This window comes from Nyctereutes procyonoides, unplaced genomic scaffold (genome assembly GCF_905146905.1).
Source record: "Nyctereutes procyonoides isolate TBG_1078 unplaced genomic scaffold, NYPRO_anot_genome, whole genome shotgun sequence".
NCBI classification, from domain to species: domain Eukaryota; kingdom Metazoa; phylum Chordata; class Mammalia; order Carnivora; family Canidae; genus Nyctereutes; species Nyctereutes procyonoides.
Window position 1 is genome coordinate 55,489,480 of NW_026575146.1, and position 23,602 is coordinate 55,513,081.

At 43.3% G+C, this 23,602-nt stretch overlaps 1 protein-coding gene across 1 annotated transcript; it reads left to right on the plus strand.

Moving 5' to 3' along the window:
- Positions 1-1,327: 1,327 nt before the first annotated feature.
- LOC129500693 (60S ribosomal protein L31-like) lies at positions 1,328-1,756 on the plus strand. Its single transcript, XM_055311357.1, has one exon. The coding sequence runs from the start codon at positions 1,349-1,351 to the stop codon at positions 1,721-1,723; it is 375 nt and encodes a 124-aa protein (XP_055167332.1). The 5' UTR covers positions 1,328-1,348; the 3' UTR covers positions 1,724-1,756.
- Positions 1,757-23,602: the final 21,846 nt, after the last annotated feature.

A 23,602-nucleotide genomic window follows, 5' to 3' on the forward strand; every position in this document is an offset into this window, starting at 1 on the left:
GGCCGCCGGCGCACAGCCCCGGCCAAAAATAACCCTGGAAAGGCGAACTGCGAACCGTCCTCCCCCGCCAGCCGCCAGCGCTGAAACCCGAGGCCGAGCGTCGCCTGCGTGTGGGTGCCCGCGCCCGCGCCCGCGCCCGCACCCGCCACCACTTGCTGCCGGGAATCACGCGCTGTCAGGCCCGCCCGCGGCAGCGCCCCCCGCCCCCGGCCCCCGGCCCCCGCCCGGCCCCCGCCCGGCCCCCGGCGCCCCGCGGAGAGGTCCCTTCCCCTGGCCTCGCAACAACAGCAACGTGGACGACGCGTGTTTCTTTATCCTTCTTCCTCCTCTCAGGCCCCCTAGCCCAGTTCATGCTTCAAACGGGCTGGTCCCACCCGGCGGTTGTCCACACTGCTGAGCTCCTACTCGGGTTAATCACTTTCAGAGGCTTTCAGACGAGAAGGGTAGAGCCCCTTCCAATATCCCACCAGGAATGAATGAATAAACCCAAACAAGAACAGGGTACCAGGACCCGTTCTGGGTCCTTTCCCTGCATCTTCTCGTTCTGCCCTGTGTCTCGATAAAGCCCATCTAAAATCCCAAACCAAGAAATCCACCCCACCCACCCCCCCATAGAAAACAGAACTGAAGAGACAATGGACCAAAAGGATAAAACCCAAAGAGGGAAGGGACAATTTCTTTTTTTTTTTTTTTTTCCATCCATCACCTTTCACCTTCCAAGCATTTTTTAACACCCTCTAAGGCTCCTGGCCTGAAATCTCCTCCTGCGTCTTCTCCTCCCCCAAATACTGTCCACTTGCTGGGACTGAGTTTGACCTCCTGCGGGGTTATAAAGTGTTTGATCCCAGTAAGAGGACTGTGAAACGGACCCACAACTGACATGCTGTTCTGCAGTTGACAAAAGGCTTTGCATCTGTTTTCTCTGTGGAGGCTCAAAACGAAAGAAGGAGGAACGACATTCATATCATTCTGATTTTACAGATGAGGAAAGGGAAGCTTTCTGTGAGATTCAAGAATGGCTAAGGTGGCATTTGCAGTAGGTCTGAATTCTTGTATGGCCCCTCCTGTTTTTATTAATATCACTGAAGTGTGATGGGGAAACCACTGAAGCCATCAACTGAATCCTGTTGGGACATTTTAGTTATTCTCTTAAACACCAAAGTTAGGTTATTGTTGTATCTTTTTAAAAATATTTCTGTGTTTGTTTCTCCTTGGGCCCCCAAGAGCCCATTCCCCTGTAGTACCCAATAGACAGAACCTCAACACATCTAAGGATCTGTGTATATCCCTATAGTGTAGGTTTTTTAAATCACTGTCTAGGCTTCCTTTCCAACTAGGGCCCAGCAGAATGGCTCCCGCAAAGAAGGGTGGCGAGAAGAAGGGCCGTTCTGCCATCAACGAGGTAGTGACCAGAGAATACACCATCAACATTCACAAATGTATCCATGGAGTGGGTTTCAAGAAGCGTGCCCCTCGGGCACTCAAAGAGATCCGGAAATTTGCCATGAAGGAGATGGGAACTCCAGATGTGCGCATTGACACCAGGCTCAACAAAGCTGTCTGGGCCAAAGGAATAAGGAATGTTCCATACCGTATCCGTGTGTGGTTGTCCAGAAAACATAACGAGGATGAAGATTCACCAAACAAGCTCTACATGCTGGTTACCTACGTACCTGTCACCACTTTCAAAAATCTACAGACTGTTAATGTGGATGAGAACTAATCGCTGATTGTCAAATAAAGATATAAAACTGAAAAAAAATAATAAATCACTGTCTAGTAACTTTTCTTTTTTTTTTTGCAAGGAAGAACAGTGTCATTCCCAGAAGAAGAGAGGGTAGTAAATTCTCTGCCCCAAAAAAGAGGAGGCCTCAGCCTCCAAGCATCAGAGTTGACCAGAAGATCTACTACTCCATCTCTCCTACCAAAGCCTAGCTCCTTCCGCAGGGCTGGGGAAAAGGCATGAACATCTCAGAAAAGCTCTTTACCAGCCAAGGGGAAAAACCTCTTCCCTTGCTTCTTTTTTTTTTTTTTAAGATTTAATCTATTTATTCATGAGAGACAGAGAGACAGACAGACAGACAGAGACACGGGCAGAGGGAGAAGCAGGCTCCATGCAGGGAGCCCGACATGGAACTCGATCCCAGGTCTCCAGGATCAGGCCCTGGGCCGAAGGCAGGCGCTAAACTGCTGAGCCACCCGGCGGCCCTCTTCCCTTGCTTCTAATTGCCAAATTCCCAAAGACTCCAGCTGGTCCAGCTTAAAGCAATGTACCCACCCACGGAGCCAGACCCCACAGTGAAACGCAAAAGAGTTCCTCCAAAGGAGGGGGGTGTTGTTCCCCAGAGGGAAGAGAGATGGGTGCCCAACCATAATTGTCCACCACATAATTGATCACGTCTTTCAAAACTTATTTTTCTTTTCACTAAATTCATACAGCACTTTGCATCACTCATAAGGAATGCTTCATGTGCTGCTACAACTTTCTATGTACATCTTCTCTCCTCCAGCTGTGTATGACCTTGGAATAATTCCTTAACCTCTCCTCACCTGGTTATCCTCACCGCAAAATAAGAATTATTATAATCCTCACCTCATCAATTGTTGGGAGGATTAAAATACCTGGTATAGTGCCTGACAAACAGAAAGGCCTTCGATAAATGTTAGATGTTCATGGTATCACCATCAATATCGTATTTATCATGATTATTGATGTCCTCTTTGGCAAGAACTATTTTATATCTTTGTAGACCACCACTCTGCATAAAGGGTCTTTGGGCATAGGTGATATTCTATACACGTTGTTGGTTGAATTCATCTGCGTTTTTTGACAATGGAAATTCAAGATATATATAGAGTGATTTCCCCTTGAACAACAACAAAAAAACAAACAAAACAAAAAAAGTTTATCAACTAAAGAAATCTCTCCAAAGCTGCCCTCAAAGTTGGTCAAGTTAGTTCCAATAAATGTGTTACAGTGATGGAGAAAGAAACCCGAGAGGGCCCCACAGAAGAAATGCCTTGTCCTTAGCTGCTCACTGGTAAAATGAGAAGGTTGGATTAGATCAGTGTTTCCCAAAGGGCTTTCCTCAGAACATGAGTGCCTCCCACATGCCACACAAAGCAAGAGCTGCATGGTCAAGCAACTTTAAAAATCCTGCACAGGCTACCTCATTCTTGGAGCTTTATGATGCGCATTTTCGTATGAAAAGCTCTGAGAGCTTTCAAACTGGTGCTTCTCAACCTAAACTCAGGTGCCAGTTTGTCGAGGGAAAGACTCAGATCAGCTTTATGACTGTAGCCTGGAGACAGCCCCCTTCCACCTTTATATGTCCCCCGTGGGCTGGGTCAGAGATAAAGACGCTCTCCTGATTTTAAGGGGCTGGTCACCCCTTGGTGCTGTGTTCACACTTCTCCGTGGTGTGGCTCACAGTGAAGGGGAGCCCCATTTGCCAGGGTGTCTTTCAGCTTTCACTGAGAATTCCTGCCCTGTAACAGGAGCACCCCATCTATCCTTCCTTTCCCTTGGGACTTCCTTGCCCTCAAAAAGGTGTCCACTAAGAGCTGCCTCAGCTAGACCTGCATTTCCCACAAAAGGAATTTGGGGTGGGGTGGGGGTCAAATGAGTATTGAAACACCTTACACTCTATCTTGTAGATTCACAAAGCACGTTAGCATATTAAAGACCATAGAGTTCCACAGGAAAGAAACCTATTTAACTTTAAATTTCCAAATTTTGCCTGACCACGGTAAAGTAAGGTCTTTTGCAAAACATCTATGAACAGATCAAGGACATGAAGAGCCCACAAAGCACTTTAGATCTCTGGGGTCCCTTCCAGCTACATCATTCTATAATTTGCATTTTTGCTTGTGAGGCATTAAAAGATTAATTTCTATCAGGCTTCTATGTATGGACTTATCAGAATATGCAAAGGGGAACAGGTAAAATTGCCCAATTAAAAAAACATACCCTTGAGCAATTTTGAGACTTAAAATGAATTAAATATACTCATAGATAATTTTATTTTATATGTCCTATTCCTCCATATGCCCCCCACACACACACACATCCACATACCACCACCCCTGCCCCTGACCCCTGCTGGCAGGAAAAACTGGCACACATCTTTGACCCCTGGTAATTATACACTCCTGTTCAGTCAGAGTACTTCTGGCACATAGGAAGTGCTAAAAACATGCCGTTGGCTCACTAACGCTAAGAGTATAAGAAATACCAAAAGTACAAGACAAGAGGCAGAAAAGCAGGTGGAAAATCTCATGAGTGGACATCTCAGAAGCACGAATACTCTTTTTCATCTGCCGCAAAAGCTTCTGGTCATGGGGAAGTCAATTATATATTTCTCCTAAAACACACCACCTTCCACTGAGCCTTCTGTCCCCCAGCAAATGAAATCACGCAGAATAATTCCAACAGAATTTAATGCTTCTCCACATCCTTCACTAGAAGGCCACTAAGTGAGTGTTCAAGTGATGGAAAGGTGAAAGGTACTTGTAGCACGTGTGTCTTGCAAATGTTTGTGCGCAGCAGATCTCTATGTACTTGTATCTCAGGCTTCAAAACTGTTTCCTACCTTCATGGATGACTGCCTGTGTGGCCTTGGACAAGTTGCTTACCCTCTTTAAAGCTCAGTTTCTGCATCTATAATATGGGCATAATGCTACCACCTACCTCCCAGAGTTGACGATCATATTCAGAGAGCAAATATGTACAAATTGCTTAGCACGACAATTTTTTCGTATTATGTAATTATTATTAAATTATTTTAAGTTATTATTATTAAATATTACTAATTATTAAAATGGTACTAACATAATTCCTATTACTATAATAATGATTCTGAATCTTCACATCAGCCAGTATTATCCTTGATGGCAGCAATTATGTCTAATTAACCTTTTCAGCACAATATCCAGCATGACATCACTTGCAAATTAGTGAACTCGTATTAAGGGTGAAAAAAAATTAATTTTTTGTCCTAAATTTTTATCTTATTTTAAGTTCAATTAATTCACATATAGTGTATCATTAGTTTCCAATGAAGAGTTCAGTTATTATTCATCAATTGCATATAACGCCTAGTGCTCATAATATCAAGTGCCCTCCTTATTGTCCATCACAATCTACCCCATAGGCTACCTACCTGCTCTCCAGCAACCCTCCATTTCCTAGAGTTAAGAGTCTATTATCCTTTGCCTCCCTCTCTGATTATGTCTTATTGTAACTCTCAAATGCTTTGTAAACAATTGTGCAAAAAGAACCATCAGCCTAATACATGAAAGCTCCAGTTCCACTGGAGTTTGTTTGTTGTTTTGTTTTTTCAAAGACTTTATTTATTTATTCATGAGAAACACAGAGAGAGGCAGAGACATAGGCAGAGGGAAAAGCAGACTCCCTGATATGGGACTTGATCCCAGGACCCCGGATCATGACCTCAGCCAAAGGCAGGCCTTCAACCACTGAGCCACTCAGGTGCCCCTGGAGTTTGCTTTTGGTGGTAGCCACGGGAAGCTTCGGAATACTGAAGTGCTATTAGGAATCCCCTGAGGCCAGCAGGAGAAGTTGCTGGAAAACTCTTGCAGGTGTGGTTTCCTGACTACTGCAGTGCTCTGGCCCCAACTCTGAGAAGCATTTAATGTTAATTGACTAACTTGTAAAAATTGTGGTTTTGGGAAAGCAAAAGGTTTCATCTTAATTCAGTTTTATGTAAAAATAATAGGCCACTGATCTGCCAAAAATGAATATTCCCTTTCCAGGAGTCCCCCACAGCATCTAGAAGCATCAATGATACACCAATAACAGAATATTGACAGGCTTATAAGCAATCTTATAAAAGTACTTTATTTCATAAAATGCAAAAGGTTGTAAAGCTATCTCTACACTTTTTTAATAGTTGAAATTTGTTTTCAAGGCTTCAAAAAGAAACACAATCTAAGTCTTTATTATAAAGGAAATGTATTTTCCATATTTCATTAAACTTACATTTGCAATCATAGCCTACATGGAATTTTTCTTGGGTGGTTTTTATGTCTTCCCCCTTCCCCCAATATATGGCCAATCTCTGAATAAATATTTAACATTTCTATGTAATGTCATTTTTTAAAGCTATTTATATCCATCTAAATCATGGAGCTAAATACCAAGTATGTCATACTAGCAAGTATTCCTGCCTTATGAGTGGATTTTTTTAGCCATGAAGGCTGGGTCAATTTGCATGACTCATAGTGAAATACTGTCTTACAATAGCCAAGATATGGAAACAATGAAATGTCCATCACTGGATGAATGGACAAAGAAGATGTGATATATCATATATATATATATATATATATATATATATATATATATATATATATCACCTATATATTGCAATACACACACACGAGAATATTATTCAGCCATAAAAATGACATCTCACCATTTGTGACAACATGGATGATCTAAACAGTATAATGCTAAGTGAAATAAGTCAGTCAGAGAAAGACAAATATATATGATTTCAACCATATGTGGAAGAAATAAAACAAAGAAAAAAGAGACAAACAAACAAAAAACAGACTCTTAAAAAGAAGGAACAAACCAGTGGTTACTAGAAGGGGGATGGTTGAGATAAAGAGGATTAAAAGTACACTGAGCAATGAACAGAATTGAAACATTAAATCCTACACCTGAAACTAATATAACACTCTATGTTAATTATACTTAAATTTAAAAAAAAATGCTAAGGCCCCAGGGTGTCTCAGTCAGTTGAGGGGCCAACTCTTGATTTCAGCTCAGATCTTAGGATCCTGGGATCAAGCCCGAATCCAGCTCCACACTCAGCAGGGAGTCTGCTTGCAGATTCTCCCTCTCCCTCTGTCCCTTCCCCTGCTCATTCTCTCTCTCTCTTCTCTCTCTCTCAAAATAAATGAGTAAACCTTTAAAAAAAAAAAAAAAGAAAAGAAAAAGGAAGAATAAATACTATGTCATCAGGACCAGTCCCTTCTAGGTCTGGGAGCCGGTGACATTGTCAGCCCCTCTAGGCCAGCCCAGGCCCAGCTCAGCTCTTACTTGTACATGTGTCAGGAACCATTGTCCCCAACAATTCTACATGCCCTGCCCATGCAGATGAGTTTCTCCCCAAGATTCCCTCTTGATTATTCCCTGGGAGCACGCCTACAGAGGGCACACTGATTTGAAAATTAACTCAAGCAAATAGAGAAACAATACACACAACTGCCTTCTAACCTGGGGTTTTCTGAACACAATGTTTTAACCCCAAAGTGATGCTGATGATCAGGGTTTCTCAGTTAATTAAACTATAGCCATCAACTTCAACAGGAAGCCTATGGGCACCTTCATTGGTTAGCATTTTTCTCCTTCTTTGTTTCTAATGTTTCCTTGGAAGCCAGAAAAAGGTCATCTCATTTCTCATGGAATTGATTTTTCCAAGTTTCAGCAGGAGCTGAAATCAACCAGGTTTTTACCCAGTAGCAGTTATCTCCATGTATCTTAGTGCCCCAAGGAATGAGGACATCATTAGTGAAAGCAGCAAAGAGATAAATAACCTGCCACCATTAACCCTGCCAGGTATCCAATATAGGATGCTACTCCCTTACGCTGCATCCAAACTTTTGATGGATATTAATAATAGTACTCAAGAATGAGGAAATGGAATTTCTGAGAATTCTCAGGGATTCCAGAATTCATGTTATTCCATAGGTTTCATAACACTTTATTTAGATGCTTTTGAAAAATAAGTAGTCACAGAGCACCTGAGTGGCTCGGTCAGTTACAGAGCTGACTCTTGATTTTGGCTCAGGTCATGATCTCAGGGTCGTGAGATCAAGCCCTGCATCTGGCTCCATGCTCAGCCAGGAGTCTGCTTGGGATTCTCTTTCTCTCTCTCCCTCTGCCCCTGCCCCCACTTGTATGTATGCAGTCTCTCTCAAATAAAAAATCTTAAAAATAAAAATAATAGGGCAGCCCCAGTGGCTCAGTGGTTTAGTGCCGCCTTCAGCCCAGGGCCTGATCCTGGAGACACAGGATCGAGTCCCACATCAGGTTCCATGCATGGAGCCTGCTTCTCCCTCTGCCTGTGTCTCTGCATCTCTCTCTCTCTCCCTCTGTGTTTCTCGTGAATAAATAAATAAAATCTTTAAAAAATAAAAATAAAATAATAATAATAAGCAGAGAACCATTTTTTCTATAGTAGGATTATATGAAAAGTTTCTGTGGTCCTCTTTTTAAAAAAAGATATAATAGCAAATATATGGCTTATTATTATTATGAACCCATATGTTATGACAAGATTATAAAACCCAGTAATATAAAAATGGTCTCTACCTAATACAGGTGCAGGATAATAGAAAACATTAAAAAGAAATGAACATTCACACAAAATAAATGCTAAATAAAAACTGTTTAAAAATTGGAAAGTAGGGATATCTGGGTGGCTCAGTGGTTGAGCATCTGCCTTGGGTTCAGGGTGTGATCCCAGGGTCCTGGGATCAAGTCCTACACTGGGCTCCCCGCAGGAAGCCTGCTTCTCCCTCTGCCTATGTCTCTGCCTCTCTCTGTCTCTCATGAATAAATAAATAACATCTTTTTTAAAAATTGGAAAGTGATACCAAAATAGTTCAATGTTATCCTTTTCTTTAAATGAAATTTTTAGCACCACAAAGCAACTGTTCTCTCCAGTAGAATTCAAATAATTTAATATTCTGGATCATCTGGTAAGGTTAAGAGCACTTCAGAGAGGCAAATGTCAGAATAGTTGACTTAAGGACATATTCTGCTTCCAAAAGCTGGTGTTTCTTAGCACAACATGCATGTAAAAAGTACTAGCCCATGAACTTATTAATGTTTATCTCTAAGACTGACTCACTATCAGCAAAGCCCTGAACGTCCACTTAGAGCAACAGATACGAGAAAGTCCCACTGATGCTTCTCTTTTACGGCTCCTGCCCTCAGCCCCAGAAATGTCAACCTTGACCTTTGATTCCATGCATCAATGTTTTCTGCTTTTGCTTTCAACTTGAAGTCAGTGGATTTCTTCAAACCAGTAAGGTCTCTATATGGACTATTAAGCTTTCATTCTCCCAGGAGAATTATAACACTTCTTCCAATTTTCCTGACTTCTCAATTGACTTTTCTCAGAATCCAGAATTCAAGAGTCCATGTAAATTTCCCAAGGAGTTCCAGGAAGGAATTCCCAAATGGAAACCCTTTCTTTGTTCTTTTTCAGAAGAAATCATCAACACAGAGCTTTCCTTCTCATCTCCATATTTTCTCTGCTCACTTATGATTATCACCTCTCTAGGTGCCCAGCTCACAATTTCCCCTCTGCAGGGAATAGCCCCAGCACTGTGGGATGGGTTCTCTGTGGTTATAGACTTACTACATAATCCTGCATTCCTGACCAAATATAGGGGATTGGCCCAGGGAGGGATATCTAGCCCAACTGGATTCTCTCACTGTCTCTGGAATTTGACTCCTGGAATCCAGACAGAGAGAGATTGGGGGTCACTGTGACTTGGCCATGTTGATAATGTGTGAGGGAAGGATTGAACCCATGGCTACCTGGTGCTCATGTCCCAAGGAGCTGCCCTGAACCTCCTGTTTTCCAGTCATGGATAGATACTTAAGATGCCTCAATATTCATCATTAAATCCTCCTCTGGTTTAAGCCAGCTAGAAGTAGTTTCTGTTGCTTTCCATCAAAAGAACCTTAGCTAATACATCAGCATTCCTTGGTCGAGTTCCTTCAATTTTCCAGGAACAAGAGGGGGAAAAAATGCCTTACTGATTTAGGGATTTCATTTATGTAACATTTAGAAACACATAAAAGAATACTCTGTACAGTTTATGACATACACCCATGGAGTCCACGCACAGATCATGAACAGGTGCACATTTACGTCAAGATGGTGGCTCCCTTGAGGGGCACGGGTAACATGGACCAGGAAGAAAGGCCCAAGTGGGGACTTCAACAGTCATGGTAACACTTAATTTCCAACTGACCCTCCAACCTAGTTTACCTGGGGCTGTTGAGTTTACATTTGCTACTCCAGTGTGATCCTCACCAGTATCCTAGTTTGGATAATAAATTCTATAGCCACCCCTAAGAGCATTTTAAATAATTATAGACAAAGACTTTTATTTTCCCATATGTTTGAAATGCTGTGTAACAAAAACGCTTTTTAAAGTTATTACATAGGAAAAAAATAAAAAATAAAGTTATTACATAGGGATGCCTGGGTGGCTCAGTGGTTGAATGTCTGCCTTTGGCTCAGGGTGTGATTCTGGAGTCCCGGGATCGAGTCCCCCAAAGGACTCCCCGCAGGGAGCCTGCTTCTCTCTCTGCCTATATCTCTGCCTCTCTCTGTGTGTCTCTTATGAATAAATAAGATCTTAAAAAATAATAAAAACAAAGTTATTACATATATATAAGATAGCTGCCAAACCATCACAGTCTGATATCCCAACTATGAATCGCTCCAGAGCATCTTCTTCACATTAATACTCATCAGGATCAAGTGAAGTAAGTTCTAAAAAGCACTCATCAGTGGCCTGCACTGAGTACAAGAGAGCCGCTAGCAAAGTGACATGTCTTTATGTGAACCAAATTCCTAGTAAGTTATTTAGGAATGTTTTAATTTTAATATTTTATGTGCCTTACACATTTGTGTGGTCCAAAATTCCAAAAATAGGGAAGAGAATAACAATGAAAAGTTTTCCATCCCTATGCCTGCTTAACTCCCTGGAGACAATCAAATGTTTCCAGATTTTTTTATTATCTTTAAAGAATATCCTATGTAATAAGAACAAGGGGATTGTGTGTGTGTGTGTGTGTGTGTGTGTGTGTGTGTTACCCATTTGAAGCTCACAAAAACTCTTTCAAAAGACTCTGAAAAGGGGCACCTGGGTGATTCAGTCAGCTAGGAGCAAGCTCTGATTTTGGCTCAGGTCATGATCTCAGGGTCCTGGGATGGAGTCCCCCATTGGCTCCAAGCTCAGCAGGGAGTCTGTTAGAGGATTCTCTCTCTTTCCTTCTGCCCCACTCCTTCCACTCGCACATATGTGTATGCTCTCTCTCTAAAAAACGAAATCTTAAAAAAAAAAGACTCTTTGAAAAGATACCATTCTTACTTCTATTTTACAGAATGAAATTGAGGTTTGGAGAGATTAAATGACTTGCCCAAGGTCACACAGCTAGTAAACAGCAAAACTCTGATTCCATTCTAACCACTACATATCTTGTTCCAGATACTGGAGAAAGTGGGAGAAGAATTAATCCAGTAAACTGAAAGCATATTTGAAGCACTGAAGAAGTGGTCACTCACATGTCAGGTGCACTTGGAAAGCTAAGTTGCCCAAAACTATCTCTCCCTGTCATATGAAATTCCACCGTTTCAAATTTTTGACTTAGGATCTTAGAATGGTCTGCTCTTACTGAAGAACTCCCTAATTAAAATAAAAACAGGACTCCTGGAAGGTTAAGCCTATGCCAACAACCAAGAAACTTGCCAGCCACCCCTCTTCCTAAAGGCAAGGCATTGAAATAAAGGGTCAGAGTGAGCAGGGCCACCCTTGAACCATGGGGACAAGAAACCAAAAGGCCAGACAGGATGTGACAAAGAAAACCTACCTGGTGCCTTTCCCTTGAACCTCCCTAACTTTGTTCCACTAGGTTCAGCCACTGATTGGCCATCAGAAGACCAGTCCATTGAACTTCAATTTAAAAAAACATTAATTAATTAATTAATTAATAATAAATAAAATAAAATAAAAAAAGATCAGCCCATCTGTTTTTTTGTTTTTTTTTTTTTAGCCCATCTGTTTTTAATATGATGATGACTATTGATTTGGTTTCTTCATCCAACATGCGTCTAGCCCTTCTTTGGACACACATTGCCAGTCAGATGGTGGGTGGTTTTTTTCTCCCACGTGGGAACCTGAAAGTTCTGAGTTTCCCAGGATCAACCCGCATTAACACCTGCCAGCTTGTATCCCAAGTCCTGGGCAGTCCCGCCCTGCCCCCCATGCCTCCAGCTCTTGGTATAACCCAGCCCTTAATACAACAACATCCAAGAAAGTCCCCAGTATCAGTATCCACAGGCAAGAAAACCCATGTGTGAACCCAGAAACAACGAGCCAAATGGTGTTTTCTGTCTAAAAAGGGTGTGAAGAACCTTGTTCAGGTTATATCAGAGCCAATCCACAGAACCAACAGGAAGTGGATTCCAACAAACAGAAATTACAAATGAATGGAGGGAAAAGAAAGGTCAGGCCTTACTTTGGAAAGAGCTGGTGGTTGGCTCAATATGGTATAAAATATTTGTTTCAGAGACAAATATTTGCCTGATAATTTGGATATTGCCTGGACAACCAGAAAAATCAGTTATCAGTCAGGAGGGGAGAAATGCATTGCTGTGTGAGACTCAGCACGAAGCTATCTATAATTGCAAGGGAAGGCAACATTTTCATCCAGAGCGAGTGCCTTCGTCTTGGCTGGTTATAATAAAACAAACAGCTTTTAATAAAGTGGTGACGTCCATAACCACCTCTTTCTGCATCTTTCCCATCCTCCCATAGGGTTTCCACTGCACAAAATCCACCATTAACAACCCTTTCTGCTAAAACCTGCCTCCCTGATGGAGAATATCCAGAAAGAGAAGACCCAGCTCAGGGAGGCTTTTCCTACTAAAAGTGCTTTAACTTGAAAAAGCTCACAACCAGCTCCTAATGAAAAACATCTGAACCCCCAGGTCTTCCCACAAGCAAGACAATGCTTATGCTCCCTGCTCGCTCCATTCTGCATGCAACCCACAGCTCCCTTGCAAGAAACAGAGCCCGCCAGGAGAGCAACATTCCACCAGACCCCCGATTTAGCAAGACATTTCCATATCATACCCCCAGCCAGCTGGAAATCCTCCACTGCTTTTGTGCAAAGATCTAACTCATCTCACTCAAGTTCCTGATTTAAAAGTCTAATTCATTTCACCAAAAGTGCGACAGAAGGAAACCAAGTGTACCAGCCCTCTCCTGCCAGACTGCCCCAGATCAAAACTCCCGCATTTTCATTCCGTTAAAAAAAAAAAGGTACCCATGATACATTACGCAGGAGGTGCCAGTCCAGTGGTCACCCCCTTCCTAGGTCCACAGAACCTCGACTGATGGCACAAAGGAAAAACAACCTTATCAGTTACATCCACCACTGAGCTCCCTCCTCTTCGGAAAAAATAAAATAACAAGTCTAACGTCTCATGGTCTCATGAAATAAGCGCCACAGAATACTAAGTTTAAAAACGTGACACACACACACACACACACACACACACACACACACACACACAAAACCCGTGACACACTTTCTCTAAGAGGCGAGCTACTTAGAGATCCAATGTTTACATGGCATAACCCTCCCCGAGCCAGGGTCATGAAGCTCAGCTGTCCTCTGGCATTCTGGAAAGAGGGAGAAGGTAACTAGGGCTGCCAGGGGTCAGTGACTTGGGGAAGGAGCCCCTGAGAGAGAAGGAAGTAAATCCATTTGCTGATTATAAAAGTAATACACACATACCTGCAGCTATTCTAAAATACATGCATACCTACAAATGTTTTTTAAGTAAAAAAGCTTTAAAAATGGGACACATGGACTCAGCCCATAATGGCCTCTCTGGCTCATCATCAAAGCAAATCTTCTTTTTTCCTTTTCGTGCACTTTTCTGGGCTCCATCCCTTTATCCCCTCTCTTTTTCTTACTTCCTTTTTTTTAAACATTTTTTTAATTCAAATTCAATTTGCCAACATATAACATCCAGGGCTCATCCCATCAAGTGCCCTCCTCATTGCCTGTCACCCTATTACTTCTTTTATATAAAAATGATCATTCACTTTTTGCCATGTGTGGTCCCCTCCCACACTTCTACACTGTCTGGTTACATCACCGGCTGCCGCTGCTGCCGGGGAAGCCTCAAAACCTTCCACTACCCTCTCAGTTTCCACTAGACAGGCATGTCCAGAAGGCACCACTACATCACCCATCCTGCTTTATTTAATTTTTTTGATCACAACAGGGTTGCAAGCTAAGAAGAGTCAGAGCTGCCTCCACGTAGGCTCAGAGTATCATAGGAAGAAAGTTCCTTTTAGTCATGAAGACTAGGCCTTTTGATAGCAAATCAGCCTCTGAAGGCGGTGAGGGTACCGATGGCAAGTGCACACGAGGAAGATGGTCCAACAGCTCCACTTACAGTGGAGAGATGTTAAGTGCAACGGAGCCCGTCTGCATTAGCAGAGAAATGCAAGCTGGGACCCAGCTCATTGGAAAGACTGACTCCTCCCTTCCCCCTGTCACCCTCCACCCCATCTCTGCAGGAAGACTGTGCTGTGACAGGAAGCCAGTGCAATTAGTTTGTCATCACTTGAAGGGAACGCACAGATGCCAGCAAATCCTGGGGAGGAAATGGTAATATCAGGTTCTGCCCAACACGGAAAGACTCCTAATTGAGATGACTGATTCTCATCAAGAGGTTCCTGGTGCCTGGAAAGACGGAGCAGGGACCCCTGCATTCCATCTGGCATATATAAATAAAGCATTTCTTCTTTTCTAATCAAGGCCCTCCCCAAAACACAAACAAATCCAGACCTGAGGAACTGCCTCTTCCAGCTTGTGACTGAACTGCTTTCAGGGTTTCCAGGTCAGAAAGAAATATAGCACAAAGACACTTTCTCCTTCGGGATCAGACACAAATTCACCCCGTCTGTTTCTTCTCCACACGGAGCAACAGAGCCAGCAGACTTCCAGCCTCCCTTTGGCTCCTCCTTGGTTCAAGTGAGATAAATCTCAGACCCCTGTCTCCAGATGGCAGGTTAGAGACACGGGAGGCTTGGCAAGGGAGGCTGGCCTGACAGGGTCGTCTCCCTGCCTCTGGATCTGAGCAAGCCACAATCGAGAGGCACAAGCAAGGATGGCTGCATTTCAGTTCCCCAATCCCTACGATTAAAAATGGAGAATTTTTCTCCGTCCCTTTCTACACATATGTTGGTGAAAGGGAGGGGGCTTATGTCACTCTTTTTTATTGGCTACGTTATTTAAACTCATCAGGTGGGGATCCCTGGGTGGCTGAGCGGTTTACCGCCTGCCTTCAACCCAGGGTGTGATCCTGGAGACCAGGGATCAAGTCCCACCTCGGGCTCCCTGCATGGAGCTTGCTCCTCCCTCTGCCTGTGTCTCTGCCCCCCTCTCTCTCTGTCTCTCATAAATAAATAAAATCTTAAAAAAAAAAAAAAAACAACTCATCAGGCATTGACTCCACCTTCACTTTCCCTAGATAGACCCAATTCAGGGCATGTTTTCAAAGCTTTCACACCCTCAGATTAAAGAGAAAAATCAGCATTATGAAGAAGTTCAAATAAAAACCTCATTTTTATTTATTTTTTTAATCAATGGTTTTAGGAGATTAGCTTTTAAAAAAATATTATTTATTTATTCATGAGAGACACACAGAGAGAGGCAGAGACACAGGCAGAGGGAGAAGCAGGCTCCCTGCAGGGAGGGAGGGAGCCTGATCAGGGAGCCTGATGTGGGGCTCTATCCTAGGGCCCTGGAATCACAACCTGGGCCAAAGGAAGACACTCAACCCCTGAGTCACCCAGGTGCCTCCTCATTTTTATTTTTAACACACTCATTCCTCCAGGCATTACAATCAGGTAGGATCAGAAACCAGGGATCCCTGGGTGGCTCAGCGGTTTGGTGCCTGCCTTTGGCCCGGGCGCAATCCTGGAGTCTCAGGATCGAGTCCCGCATTGGGCTCCCTGAATGGGGCCTGCTTCTCCCTCTGCCTGTGTCTCTGCCTCTGTCTCTCTCTATGTCTATCATGAATAAATAAATAAATCTTTAAAAAAAATAAACCTCGATTGGACAAAGACATTATTAGAAAATGCTATTCTTACAATTCATCGTCTAACTAAACCTTTCATAAGCCCTTGACTCCTCCCCTGTGTATTCTCCATTAGATATCCCTCCTCAAATTTAAAATCATAGATAACAAAATGTTATGTCTAAAGAGAACCTGGTGACTGTCCAATCCTGTCATTTCATGGGTGAGGACATTGAAACCCAGAGGAGGTTAAGTCATTTGTTCCCAAAGTGTTAAACAAATAAAGCAGGAAATGACCTGTGGAAAATCCCCACACATGCTCAGGGGCAGAGGCCGAGGACCACAGGTATGGGTCAAATCATACTAGATTCCTTCCTGCCTCCTTATTTAGGAATCTTAGAAATTCTTATTTTGAGTCAGAGCCAGTGACTAGATTCATGGAGCTCTGTCCTCATGGGCTGTCACAAGGCATCCTTATAACATAACTACACAAAGACCATTAAGTTAGTTCAAGAAATCAGCCTGGCTCCTTTCCCTACATCTGGTAAACATGGCCAATCCATTAGAATTTGTCAGAATTTAAAAAAAAAAAAAGAATTTGTCAGAATTGAGACTTTTGACTTTTCCTGATTTTGATTTGTACATGAATGAATTATTATGTTAGGGCAACTTTCCTAGCTGTTAGTGAGCAAGACTTTTTTTTTTCAAATGAAATATTAAATTAAAAAGAACATATTGGTTTATTTCATGACCTCTTATCCTCCTATAATTTCCTTGTAGACAGAGATGATTTGTTGTCTCTCTCCCCAGTGACCAAAAGAGTGAGTATCCAGTGCAAAGCAAGCACTCAATAAATATTTTTTGAATAATGAGTCCATCACCCCTGAGTGCAACATGAGTGTTGCAGAATGCCTATTCCATAAATGATCTAACATATAATCAAAATCAAGAGTTTTTTTTTGTTTTTTAGCTCTCATAGTTCTTTCTATATCTGCTTTCTCAGCATTTCCCAAACTTGACTCATTCCCATCCTGTCTTTATTTTGCTCTGTCAATGACCTCTACTATTATTTATTTAAATGGCCACACTTTCTAAGGGCGGATACATGTCTTTTAAAAGGTAGTTTTAGGGCCACTATATATTAAAGGCCATTATCACTTGTAAAGTGATAAGTATTCTAAGTACTAATACTTTAGTACTCTAAGTACTCATAACAATAAACTCACAACTATTAAAAATATTAAATGTTTCTCCACACACTCTCTAAATTCATGGGGTACGTGCACACACTTGGGAAACAATTCTGTGTTAGTCATTCAGTGTTCTCAACATCCCTATGAGATAGATAAGGAAGACAAACGTTGGCCCAGAGAACTGAAGTGGCAGTCCAAGCTGGATGACAGCCAGATAAAAGTAAACATGACCAGAAAGCCAGGTATAGGAGTGTTGACAGTATCAACCCCATCTTTGGCCTGCCATCTTCGTTATGTGCTCTCTCGGGGCTACTCGTTCTGGGCCCCTCAGTGATAAATATATGTATCTTAGAAATGCCCACCAAGGGCAGCCCGGGTGGCTCAGCAGTTTAGCACTGCCTTCAGCCCAGGGCCTGATCCTGGAGACTCGGGATCGAGTCCCACATCAGGCTCCCTGTATGGAGCCTGCCCCTCTCTCTCTCTCTCTGTCTCTCATGAATAAATAAACAAAACCTTAAAAAAAAAAAAAAAGAAAGAAAAGAAAGAAAGAAATGCCCACCAAGGCTGGGATGGGGGGAGTCTCACTTTGGCCTGCTATAAATTTGTTTAAAATGACATGGTGTTTCTTCTTCTTGACACAGAGACTGTGCCACAAGATCCAATGAAAGATTAACTGTCAATTAGGTGCACGTGAACCCTTTGATCTCACTACAACACCCTTCTGCATGTCCCATTGCTCTATAACATCTGGGGACTAAAGTTCAGACTTTTTGAGAATAGCTGCATAGCTCTGGGTTGTCGCCCACACGATTCCCTCATCAGTAAGTTATCCTGAATAAAACTACTCTACATATCCTGTAGGGAGTCGTCAGCTTTGTTTTCTGGTCTCAAAGTGCCTTCTCATTGAGAAGACTATCCCTCCTCTCGTGGGAGAGCCACCTCCTAACACCAGATCTACTAACCCTCAGTTAATGCTCTTTCCTCTGCACGCCAGATCCTTGTTTCTCCAAATGTGGTTGGCAGTCCAGAAGTGGTGGTGTGCCCTGGGGACTTGTAAAAAATGCAGTAGCTCAGACCCCATCCCAGGGCTACCCAGTCACAACTTGTAACATGACCTCCGTTGATTCAAATGTACAGTAAGGTTTGAGAAGGCCTGGTCCAGATCATTGGTTCTCTAACTTGGCAGCACATTAGAACCATCTGGAGAAATAGAAAATACTGATGTCTGGGCCCTACCTCCTAGATTCCAATGTAGTCCAATGCGGGACTTGATCCCAGGATCCCGAGATCACACCCTGAACCACTGAAAAGGCAGATGCTCAGCTGCTGAGCCACCCAGGCATCCTGGCCTGGGAGTTTTTAAAAACCCCTCAAGCTTATAAAAAGCTGGCAGGTTACTATGAGGAAAGTCTATACAGCCAAGTTTAAGACTCAGGGATCTAGATCAATGGTTCTAACGCTTTAACTGCCTCAGAACCACCTGGAGGGCTAGTGAAACCACAGGTGGTCTGGCCCCATCCCCAGAGTTTGTGGTTCAAGACATCCCCAAGGGGCCTTGGAATTTGCATTTCTAACAAGTTCCATGCTAGTGCTGCGAGGTCCAGGGACTGCATATTGAGAATCCCTGCTAGCATGATGGACCATACAAGATCAAAGCTCAAACTCATTCCAAGAACTCTTCTAGGCCAATATATATGCTGAAGCTGAAGCAAGCAGACTAAGAGTGGGGGGGAAAAAGTCATAAAATATTTAAGGTATTCCATCTGTGCTCTCCTATATTCCTATTTCTCTCAATGTAAAAATGCCATGACGTAGTTCCCAGCTTGCTTGTTTTCATCCTTATAATATAACTCTTCCACCAGAGCAGGGTCTAAGCGAAAGTGGTAAAGATATCCTGGGAGACAGCCCCCGAAAAAGCAGTAGGACCCAGGATTGCAGCCCAGGTGGGCAGGGGGCAGCCGTGTCCGCCCGTGTGAGGAGCGCCCCCTGGAGGCCAGACGCAGGTGGCGCCCTGCTTCTGACCCTTGGCTGAAACCGAAGTTCTTTGGTTTTACCCTCTGGAAGCCAACCCAACACGCTCAGGAATCCCTTGAACCCCTTGAACCCCGTCACCCTTAGGATAGCATGTTTGCCTGAAATTTCTTTGCCTTTGCATCAGACTGACTATACAGCCAGAGGGAGAAGACCAATGGCTACAAGATTTCTTTTTTTTTTTTTTTTTTTTTTTTTTTAATCACAGTTAAGGGGCACCTGGGGATTCAGTTGGTTAAGCATCTATCTGCCTTTCGGCTCAGGTGATGATCCCAGCGTCCTGGCATCAAGCCCCAGGTCAGGCTCTCTGCTCAGTGGGGGGTCTGCTTCTCCTTCTCCCCCTGCTTGTGCTCTCTGTCAAATAAAATCTTCAAAAAACTAAAATCATAGTTAGTTCATGGCTCTTTATAATTATCAATCTGTGCAAAGCCCTTCTCTTATTTTTTTCTTCCCCTCTTAACTCTGATCCTCACATACCTCTCCCCTACCTTTTAGGCAACCTCTCCAATATGTCAGATACATGTCCTTAAAGGCATGCATCTCTGTAGAAGTTGGTAGGGCTATTGTCTATGCACATGTGGCTTTAAATTACATAATAGCATTAAATCAAGTCTTTTTTTTTTAATACCATTGCACTCACCATCCCGTTTTTAAGACCTACTGATGTTGCTTTATGTCCACCTAAGATGCACCCACCACACTTTGCTTATTGAGAAGTCATCTTCACACATCCGTTTCTAACGCTGAAATCAGCGTGCTTTTGAGTTGGAGCATTTGGGACGAAGCAAGTCTGTTTGCTAGAGTTAATCTGACACCAGATGCATTTATCCCTCTTTTAGGGCTGTAACTAATCCCTTTCCGCCCCATGTGGCCGTACTCACTAGCTGGCGTCACAGGTGTCTTCTTTAAAAAGAAAAAGATTTTGTCACTTGGTTTCCTGACCATACCCCCACCCCCACCTCCATTTTTTAGCTTTTTTTTTTAATGAAGTTTGCTCAAAAAAGCATAGCAATGGAGTACTTCAAGAGAAAAGTCTATCATCTGTGATTTACCCTTGCTTAAACATCATTCCAGCCTACCAAAAGAGTTTTCTTTTAATAAATAAAAATAGTTACCCCAATCTTGAATTACAGATCAAAATGAAAAAAAAACAAAAAAACAAAAACAAAAAAACACCAAGCAGGGGATCCCTGGGTGACTCAGCACTTTAGCACCTGCCTTTGGCCCAGGGCGTGATCCTGGAGACCCGGGATTGAGTCCCACGTTGGGCTCCCTGCATGGAGCCTGCTTCTCCCTCTGCCCGTGTCTCTGCCTCTCTCTCTCTGTCTCTGTCTCTTGTGAATAAATAAATAAAATATTTAAAAAAAAACCACCACCAAGCAGCCAAATTCCTTATCAGAGTGTCCTGTTCTTGTTCTTCCTTACTCCTTTTGCAGATGTAAGTAATAAGTCCAAAACCAAATTCTCCCTCCCGAAAGGGAAACTCCCACCAACACCCATGAGGATGGAATTTGGCTCATATAATAGCACTTAATTAAAATGTATAATTTCCACATGTACATGAGAGATTGAAAAAAATAATGTTTCTCTGGGACTGTTTCCAGACCAATCTTTCAAAATATGTGAAATCTTATTTAGTTATTTATCAACTTTACCCCCATAAAGTAATAACTGTAAGATACCAAGATTTAAAATGTAAGCAATATTTTCCTCAAAATTCTGGAATGAGTCCTTCACAAATCTGTAGCGATAAAATATTTAAAATAACTACCACGTGTTACATGTTTATAATGTTCCAGGCATCGTACTAAGCATTATTTGTGCATTTTACCCATTTAATCCTCATAAACCTATGACAAATTCTTTCTAATCCCTGCTTTAAAGATGATAAGAAGGAAGCTTCAGAGATGAAAGCAAAAGAAAACTTTAATCCCATTATACAAGATTAGCTCATTCCCCCAAACCAAATAAGACTCCCTCCTAAAGACATACTCTTTGACTTGTCTCCCCTTCCAGGGTCCAGCCTCCGTCTCCTCCCAGACTCCGACTCTGGCCAACATCTGGAATTCTCCTCTGTGCCCACCGGCTCCACGTTGTCTCCTCCCCTCCTTGTCCCTGCTCTGCAACCGTGACCATCACCAACTCAAACTCTGAAACTCTGGGGGGATCCCTGGGTGGCTCAGCAGTTAAGTGCCTGCCTTTGGCCCAGGGCGTGGTTCTGGAGTCCCAGGATGGAGCCTGCTTCTCCCTCTGCCCGTGTCTCTGCCTCTCTCTCTTTCTCTGTGTCTCTCATGAATAAAAAAAAAAAAAACTCTGAAACTTCTTGAGCCCCCCTTTAAATCCTCTCCTGCCTTGGCTTCTCTGGCACAAGATGCTCTCACCCTCTACTGTCTCTTTTCTCACCTTCCTGGCTGCTCTGCTAATTCCTTTTCCTTTGTCACCTTCACACATCCAGGCAGAGCACAGCTCCTGCCTCAGTTTCTTTCCTTCATTCCAGTGGGTATCCCATGAGCTCCCTGGCCCCCAGACTGGAGCCTGTGTCCAGGGTAGTTCCCTTCCCCATCCGTAGATCCCTAGCTCCTGCCACCAGTGGTTATCACAGGTGCCTGCCCGGTCCTCAGATCTGTCCCTCACATGATTTCCCAACATTGGCCATTTGTTACCTGTGTGAACCTGAGCTTCAGTTTCCTCCTGTATAAAGCCAGGAGCATGAACCAGATTTCTCTCTAGGGTCCCCTCCAGGTGTGCCATGCTTGTGCTTAGAAACCTTTCCCCTCCCATTGCACGTGAGTACTCTATCACAGCACTTGTGATGGTCTTTGGAGTGGCAGGGCCTGGTGGGTGTGTGTGTGCCCAGGCCACTCACCTTTCAGAACATGTCATCTTTCAGCCACTGTAGCCTGGTCCAGATGTTCCTGAAGTCAAGAACACAATCCCATGCAAGCCTGTGACACTGGCATATCTGCTGAGAGAGAAACACACAAATAATTAGAGTCAGAGCAGGACCAGGAGAGACTCCTAAGGCCTATGGAAAACCGTAGAAGATTGAACACAGCTCTTTGTGTCAACTTTGTTCCAAAACCATGAAGGGGAGATTTGATTTGATTTTTGTATTGTTATTTTATTTTATTTTATTTTATTTTATTTTATTTTATTTTATTTTAAGATTTTATTTGGGCAGCCCAGGTGGCTCAGCGGTTTAGCGCCGCCTTCAGCCCAGGTCCTGATCCTGGAGAACCCGGATTGAGTCCCAGGTTGGGCTCCCTGCATGGAGCCTGCTTCTCCCTCTGCCTGCGTGTGTGTCTCTCTCTCTCTTTCTCTCTCTCTGTGTTCTACCGAATGTCTTGAGGTCATTAAGACATCTGACTGTCGTCTTCTGATTCCGTATCTCACAGTGGTGGTATTCCAGGATGTCTGAGGTACTCTAGACCCTCATAACCTCCAGGGACCTGCTCCCAAAGTCACCCCAAATAAATACATGACGGGGGTGAAAATGGTGCACCTGCTACACAGACACAGCTCTGAGACTACTCCCCAACCCTCCAGCCCTCCACACGAAATCACAGCTGTAAGCCCCTCTCCTTCCTGCATAAAGTCTGAAGTGACCACTGGGGTCACAGCTACTGATTCTTACTCCTTATTATTCTGCCTCAAGTTAGAATGAGAGCATCCTTCCCTTCTTTGAAAATCATTCTCATGCCCACTCTGAGGAATCATGCCCCTCGACGTTGTTAAAAACTATCCCTCAGGCCCCCGTCTCAGCCCTTCGTGGTACTTGCCATGGGAAGAGTACCTGGTGATACCATTTAAGGCCTCCTCTCGATTCAAGTGGAGGGCATCATTGTTAACATTTATTCTTGGGAAGGCTTTTCTAGAGTTGTATCTGATGTAACTTCATCAGAGATATGCCTTCTGAGGCTGTTGCAGCCTAGTCGGGGCTTAGGGAAACTGGAAGCCTAGAAGGTTAATACATCTATCAGACTGTCTCTCTCAGAAGCATGGTGGCTGAGGGCTTGATTGCCGTCAGAGGGCCCCAAATGCTCCCGGAAGTGCTGCTGAGTAAACAGGAAGCCATGAACATTGTGCTGGGAAATGCAAACCTCAGAACTTAGATTTTGGTGGGAAAGTTTTGACTCCAAATTGTGCTAAGTTGCAGTGAGCTTATGCTGCATGATATGATAAAAAGAGCAAGAATTTTTTTGAATTTCTGGATAGGTCTTTGAAGCCCAAGTTTGCAAATTACAACCTGTGTGATTTGCTTAGCCTTCCCGGATTATAGTTTCCTTGGCTGCAAAGCCACAGGCAATAAAAGTACCAGCCTTGCAAGCTTGTGCCAAGAGTCAAGAGTTAAGGGGCGCCTGGGTGGCCCAGTCAATTGGGGGGCCAACACTTGGTTTCTGCTCAGGTCATGATCTCAGGGTCATTAGATCAAGCCCCACATTGGGCTCCATGCTTAGCAGGGAGGCTGCTTGAGATTCTCACTCCTTCTCCTTCTGCCCC